At 35.4% G+C, this 7,871-nt stretch overlaps 1 protein-coding gene across 1 annotated transcript in view; it reads right to left on the bottom strand.

Annotated features, from left to right (window-relative positions):
• Positions 1-593: 593 nt before the first annotated feature.
• Positions 594-7,871, bottom strand: part of LPIN2 (lipin 2) — a 33,215-nt gene continuing 25,937 nt past the window's right edge. Inside the window, exons 14-20 of the mRNA XM_082479589.1 lie at positions 6,875-7,019; positions 5,910-6,058; positions 5,343-5,429; positions 3,598-3,750; positions 2,461-2,575; positions 1,721-1,824; positions 594-1,399 (exon numbers count right to left, since the gene is read on the bottom strand). Coding sequence (XP_082335715.1) covers positions 1,255-1,399; positions 1,721-1,824; positions 2,461-2,575; positions 3,598-3,750; positions 5,343-5,429; positions 5,910-6,058; positions 6,875-7,019 — 898 coding nt within the window. The 3' untranslated portion in view covers positions 594-1,254. The remainder of the gene's footprint in view (positions 1,400-1,720; positions 1,825-2,460; positions 2,576-3,597; positions 3,751-5,342; positions 5,430-5,909; positions 6,059-6,874; positions 7,020-7,871) is intronic.

Here is a 7,871-nt window from a genome sequence, read left to right as displayed (position 1 = left end):
AGCTGATAAATACTAGACTTGGAATGCAATTTGTTCACAGGCTCTGATCTGAACCTGAGGAATGACCAGCATGATGTTTATGAAGAACCCAAAACTTAAAAAAAAAAAAAAAAAAAAAAAAAAAAAAAAGGAAAGAAAAATTAAAAAAAAAAAAAAAAGTTTTATTCTGCTCTGCAGCATTTAACCATTCTCATACCTGGAATCTCACTATTGAGCTGCATTTCCTTCCAGCTACTGAAAATCTGCAATACAGAATTCTGGAAAGACCTGCAGTAGACAAATAAAAAATTAAATACATAATTTTTTTAGTATTACAATTCCCTGAATATAATCTGTACATATGTTTTACTGGCCTACACAGCATACACACACATATGCATCATCTCTGTGTTGAAAAAGGAAATAAAAATGCCAGCTCCCTAACTCTTACAGAAATGTTCAAGATTTTTCTTGATGGAAATTTAACATGGCATAGTGCAGCCTGAAAACAACAGAAGCCATACAAGTGTCCGAAGACAACTTTCATTTTAACAAGCTCATGAAATAGTTTAAGCATTGCATGTAAAAAAACTAATAAGCAGAGTTAGTTTGAGTGTGAATTGTACAAGCAGTCTTGTACGTGTGACAAAAGGCATATTTACACTTAAAAAGGAATTTTAAGTCTTCAGAGTCCCTCAGGCTAGTAACATCTAGACATTTTCTGTATTTTAGCTGAGAAAGAGCACACTGGTCTTAGGTTCTGGCTCCTTTCAAAAATGGCCTAATTGCCCATCTGAACATTAGACCACATTTCTTATTAATAGGTCTGACATTCTATTTGGCAGTTTCCATACACTTTTTGGCTTCATTTTAGAAAATATACTATTAAGACTAATAAAAAAAAATAATCTATGTTTACAACAAGGTCTGTATTGATGAAAATGCAAAGTCATAGTTTACCTCAGCACTTAGTTGCCCTGAAGCACTTGGGTACCATGACCATCAATGACAGGCCAATCTCAAGTGCCTTAGAACAGGTATATAAAGACAACCAATAACGAAAGAAAGAAACAAAAAAATAAACCCTACACACAAAAAAAATAGACAGTAACTTTGCATTTTCTTTGTTTTAAACCAACAGAGTTAAAGTGATCTCTTTAGTAAGACTTATGGTACCAGTACATAAATTAGCATCTTTGTTAAGAAAGTTCTTCACATTTAAACTTAAGTTGAGTAGCTGAAAATGAAATTCCATCTCTAGGTGAGAAGTATTTTTCAGGCCAGGTCATCCATGTTAAGGTCAGGAAGAGGCTCTCTCCAATAGCAAAAGGAGCTGAATTCTGGGCACGGAAATGCAGAACTCTGTTCTTTATTAAGCAATGGGAACACATGTTCCACAAGCTCACTTAGTCTGTAATACCTATATTAAAAAAGAAGAAAGACCATTATTTACAGTCTAGTCACTGTTCAAATGTAGCCAAAAAGGAGCTTTAGAAGTCTAGACCAGAAAGCTACAGTCAAATAAGGCATCACTGCTGCAGAAGCAACGTCAATTTTATTTCAACAGTTTACTTTTCTTTTTGAAAAGTTTCAGTTAAGTATCCAAAGCTGTAAGGCTCTGGCAAATACGATTTTTGTGTCTCATATGTAATAGGAGATTGAATCATGGTCACAACTGCAATTATTTTGTAATCTCATTCCTAAATAGTTTCTTTAGCTGAAATAACAAAAATGATCTTACGAAGATTTGTTTCCCTTAGTCCGTTCTTGGATCAGTTCACCCTTTGGATTCACAGTAAATATTCTGCAGTCTGGAACTCCCACTTGCATGTAGGCATATACATCCTGCAAAAAGCATGAACAAAAGCACATGCTTCAAAATTTGCTTATTGAATGTGATACAACAAACAATTTCTTGAAGGAATGAGAAAAGCTGATCTGAAAATTGTACAATAAAACTGCCCCTTAAAACATTCCCCCCACCTCCAACCCTTTAATTCCTGTTCCCAAGCCTGGGACCACAGACACACACAAAATCTATACCACACGATACCATTTCTTGTGACAATATTCCTCTTAGAATACCCTTTCTCTCTCTAGCTCAATTACAATAGCATTGATCTGCAGAGAAAATACAGGAACCGTACGATAGGAAAAAGGATTCCAGACTGAGGAGCACTGAATTAATACCCTTAGGTTATAAAGCTGTCAAAAGTGCTGAAAAAGAATATGCAAAGGTGGAACATATTTAATAAAATCCTGAGAATACTAACACATCTTTCTATCCTTTTTTATATAAGCAGTTCTAATACCTTTTATTTAAGGTATCTGCATGTGGATTTTCCTGACCAAACCCATAAAAGCACCAGTGTTCCCTTTCCTTATTCAAATTCAAACAGACACAAAAAGAAAAGCCTTTTTCCTTTGCTTCCCAAGTATTTCATGCATTTTAACCCTTCAATTAAAAAGGGGCAGACTTACATTGGGCCTGTTTCCAAAAGCAGCATAGAAAGGCTGTTTACTGGGAGCAAACAAATTCTTGATATCATTCAAACATTCGATTTTGAATTTTTCAGGCTTCTTTTCTATTACTTCCCTAAAATAAAATTTCAACAGTCAAATTCTAAATAATGATTTGATAGAGGGTATCTTCCTTCCCCGTTTATCTGATATTTATATTCTCATTGCTTCCTGTTGCTAGCATTGGTAGTTATATAGACATTGGTCAATAGTTTTCCGAGAATGATACAAGAGGGAATAAATCAATAAAACATTCTCTGTTTTCCAACATCCATAGTAAAAAATAGGTGAATAACCTGTGCCTAGGCAAAGTAAATGGCATGAAATTCACGTTTCTGAATGCAGTTTGTGAACTGCTTTTATTGTGGATGATCACCTGTATCAGAAGACCAAATCAAGTACACATAAGCTTGTTAGAACTCCTGCCTCTGACAGAAGAGTGCAGAAGGCCTATTAGTGACCTTAATGGAAGATGCTGTCATTGCTAGCCATGAATCAGTTGTTTTACTAAAAAATAAGCAAAACCATAAAGACTTTTCCACTATTAGCTCTTCCCATCAAGCACAGGCAGACTATGGCTGGTTCAAAAGATCAACTGAGTTGAACCATAGCTTAACTCGATACTGCTTTTTAAGTAGTCATGTACAGAGCACTCCCAATACCACAAGATCATTTAGTATGATAGTCTATATTCCCCGGCTTTTTTTCTTTTCCCTCTATCTTGTGTAGTAGCACTGCACTACAATCCTTGTGGCTATACTTGAAAAGACAAAATTGTACTGATATAAACAGAACCTAATAGTAATCAGTCATGGATGAGAGGAATGAAGCAGAGGGAAAAGGAGCTGCTCTATGACTGCTACTTTGTGTTTTGTAGCCACTTCTAACATGCCCACAGAAGCAGAAGTATACTGCAAGTGAAATTCAGACAAAATAAATAGCTTATAAATGATCACTAGAGGGACATCAAGTCTCAGTAACAAATCTAGCACAGAGCGGAATGTTTGGTTACAGCTATAATGATGAGCATGCCAAATCTTTTTAATCTGCTTCTCTGAGATAGAGAGGGAACAGATGTATAAAATCCCACGTGCTTACCTATGAAAGGCAGAAAATAAACTGCTGGGGGACAACATCAGAGGACCCCTGGGGAGAATTGTTCCTTTGTCATTCACCCAGTGTAGGTATCCTCTGGTTATATCTGCCATCCCAATGGCACGGGCAGAACAGTACAGAAACTTGTAGCCATTTCTAGGAAAAAATTATCAACTTAGTTCATATTACTGCTGAAGACTTTCTTTGCCAATGTAAGTATACAGTTATAGCAATGCCCAGAGGCACCAGTTTAGGTATCGACTCGTGGCAGTGTACTGCACAAACACACAAGAAAAGACAGTTCCACTGGTAAAAAATCTGCAAGGCACACAATAGCATATAATACACGACTCAACCAAAACTGAGAAACAGGAAGTGCAAAAAGAAGACAGATGGTAATATTAAGATGACACACTTAGATGGACTAGATTGTTTTTAGTAAGTGCCACATTGGTTTTATACAGCTTCTTTCAGCCCAGCTGTAGAATGATAGCAACTATTTAAATTATCTGCCTCACACAATACTGGATGCCAGATCTCCTGTCATGGTTGTTGGACTTTTTCAGGTTGTTGTTGGAATTTGCAGCACAGAGCGGAAAACGGATAACAAGAAGTATTCATCAAGCCCCTAAATTTTCCTGCAGGCTTTGTAGGTTCATCTGGTTTTACAGATTTGTACACAGTTACTGCATGCACAGAAGGCTTGAGTGTTTATGTGCATTTTCAAAGACTTGATTCAATTTAGCAAATAATTCCCAAACTACTCTTCTGTTATGTATTGAATACAAAACCAAGTTCAGGTTATCTCCCACGGACTGCAAGGGGCCACAGATGAAATTTAGCCACAGAAGGAAAGCCAATAATAGATTCTAAGACCCCAAATATTTTTCTGGAAAGAAAGATTACTAAACTTAAAAACAAAGATAAAAGTTGAATGTTTTAAGTGGATCATGAAGCGTTTAACAGTTGATCATCCTGTGATCCTCTTCAGTAGCAAGTATTATTTCTGGCATTGCTTTTGAACTAAGCAAACACCTTGCTATTGCTGCAAGGAGGAAGGCACATGGGCTGCCTCTACAGGTTCTTGCAAATCACAAGGTGAGCACATTCAGTTGACTAAACCAGAGAAGGGATGGGGAAACTGCAGTTACGCTGAATTACTTTTCTACTGTTTCACTGAGCTGCATTGGCTTATATCAGAAGCACAAAGTGACAGACAACTTCAGCCAAGCCACCAGCCTTCTCTTTGTGGCAGTGGCAAGCTGTTGATTAGGCTTGTTTCAGAACATGAAATCTCTAAGGAGCCTTCACTTGAGTTTGGCAGGAAACACATTAAACAAAAAATATTCATGCATTGGAAGGACACAGTTTAGGTTTGAATTTACACTGTAGCATTTTTATAATAGGAGGTTTTGTGATTAACTCGAGTTGGTGTGGAAACAGACATATGCATGACTGAGAAATTATTGCTATTATGGTTCTCTTTTGTAGTCACAACAATATTACACACATTTTTTAAGAACTAAAATGCAGAATCAAGCATTTGAGAACTAGTAAAAGTGGTGGCTTCCATTCCTGTAAAACCAAAAGAACTTAGTTTTGTTTGTGAATGACGAAGTAGCTCACCTCCCAACGTTTCAACCAACAAATTGTCATAAATTGCGTAATTATTAACAACAATCCAACCACCTGCCCATTAATTCACAAATTCAAGAAAACCCTAATTGCTTAATAGATTACATACTCACTCATTTATGGAATGATAGAGTTTTGCAATGCCCTGATGAGTCCAGTCCTTGCCAAACTGAGGGAGGATATGTCCTAAAGCATCAGACCTAAAAGCAAAATCAGAGAGAGCTGATAGTAAGTCTATGAGTTTTGTTAAAGACAACCACTAATAAATATACAATTTATAATGAATATTACAGAAGAAATATCTCTGTAGAAGGTCCTAATCATTTCAAAAGAGAACTAGTAACTACTCCAGACAGAGCAATTAATTGGGCCATACAGCACAAGTCAGTTTCCAAGTTAACATACGGCTGCTAAGCCTGGAGAAGTCTAACTGAAAGGGCGACAGTCACATGGTAAACTTTATCACCTTTGTATTATTATTTTATAAGACATTTTCTAGCTTGCTGTAAATGCAAGTACAAATTAAAATCAAAGCAACAATTTTTTTCATGAGTGTTAATGAACATTCTTTAATAGTCTTCTTGAACCGATTTTCTTTACATTATTTTGAAAAGCAGGATTTAAAGCTAGATTTAAAAAAAAAAAAATCAAAGAAAAGAGAAAAACCCAATGATACTTACTTGGTTATTGTTCCATCAATGTCCGATATGATGATTTTATCATTCCAGTTCCAGAGATATATTGTTCCTTCACAACGGCAAGTCCCTTGATACTGGGTTGTAATACTAAATACAACATCATTAGGGCCATCTCTGAGCTTCAACTTTGCCTTTAGAATAAATCAAAATAATGGAAAATATAAGTTTCCCTCACTATAAAATTTTTAGAATCATAAATGAGGTACAGAAAATGGCTCATATACTCTCCCTCGTCTATTTTGATTAACTCATCAAAAAGTGAACCATGGTTTAACACTGCCACAGTTTTTCTGGCAAAGTCTCTTGTAGTTTGGGTACGTGTATTCGTCCATAGCTCCTGTACCTGCTTACAGCAGCAGATATCGGACTCTCTGCTACTTTAATTCTTGCTATTACAGTAGACTTGCAGTCCTATCAAATGGAACTCCCAATCTGCTATTAGTGAGCAATAGTATTTTCTTAGTGGGTGCTTTCCTCAAAATTCTTCCCTAATGAAGATCATACATTTAGACAGTAGCAGAACTAACTTGTAAGTCAGACTGCAATGAATAAACTGCATACCAATTTAAATGTACATTATTAGACTGTTCAGATCCCAGGCTGTCCAATTTGCAGAAGCCAGCAATGCCACTTTTTTGGCAACATCTTAATATAGAAGTTTGATTACAGAACTTTAAGAAATTATTATTTTTTAATCCAAACACACATTCTTAAAAACACAATAGAAAAAAATAATAAAAAATTACCTGCAGCTGCCCACACTACCACAGGAAAATACTTTAAATTTCTTTTTAAATTTTCAATTTCCCCATTCTTTTTTTCTACTGCTAGAAAAATAACCCGAAAATCATTTTTTACTTTGTAAAATGAAAGCGGGAAAAGTCCAACTCTTCGAATCAGAGTGGGATTCTGAAGCATGCTATGTACAAGAACGGCATGCCACTTACTATTTGGTCCGAAGACAGTCTAAGCGACTTCTTATAAGATGTCATGTTCCCATGGGTTGGATGCTCTACTGGGGCAGAATCTATTTTCAGGGATTCCTTCAACTCCTGTGATGCTTCATCACTAGAAGAATCATCTTCTGGAGGTCTAACATGACATCAACCAGAATAAATGTAAGCTACAGAAAATCCTTCCTTAATGGCGCAAGATTCTTATGCAAGAGTACTTTCTGCTTATGTTGAGGATTTACTACTAGCCTGATAGCACAGATTAACAAAGTCCATGGTCTAGTGAATTCCCAGATAAAGCAAGGATATGCCAACAAGCAAGTAAGACTCATAACACGTGCTAGTATTGGTGGAGCTGTAAACATTACTAAACCCATCATGCGTGGAGCCAGCTAGTAATAGTAAAGACACAGCGTCAAGTGGTCACTAATACTGTGTTGATGAATTAAGTAAACTGCGGACAAAAGGGGATACTGAATGATTAAAAATGTTTTGTTTTTAAAAAAGCTGCCACAGTTACTACATAATTTATATGGTGGGTGATAAGTTAGTGGAGTAGCTCACCTTTTAAGGTTATTCACAGACTTATTGCTCTGCTAATTAGAGATTTCAAAATTAAAAGCAGCATTTAATTTCTCTGAAGTATTCAATCACAATATATTTAGGTTTTTAAATCTTTAGGACAGCAACAATGTTTACAAGTATCTTTGTAAAATCATAGGAGAATAATAGAATAAATTAATAAATAATCATTATTAATAAATTAATAACTAATTAACAAATATAATAAATCATATTATATATATTATAAATAATTATATTATAAATAATAAATTTATTTATTAATGAATCACCGAGACTAATCATAAATTACCTAGACTGGGACAGCTTTGTGCTAAATACTGCTAGTTTTCAACCACAACCTTGGGCAACTTGTGCACTGTAATTAATACTATTTTATTGTTTCAATTATTTACTGTTACAAAAAATT

Source organism: Vanellus vanellus, assembly GCF_965231255.1.
Source record: "Vanellus vanellus genome assembly, chromosome: 2".
In the NCBI taxonomy this organism is placed as follows: Eukaryota; Metazoa; Chordata; class Aves; order Charadriiformes; family Charadriidae; genus Vanellus; species Vanellus vanellus.
The sequence above is the reverse complement of the archived record's forward strand: the minus strand, read 5'-3'. Positions and strand labels throughout refer to the sequence as shown.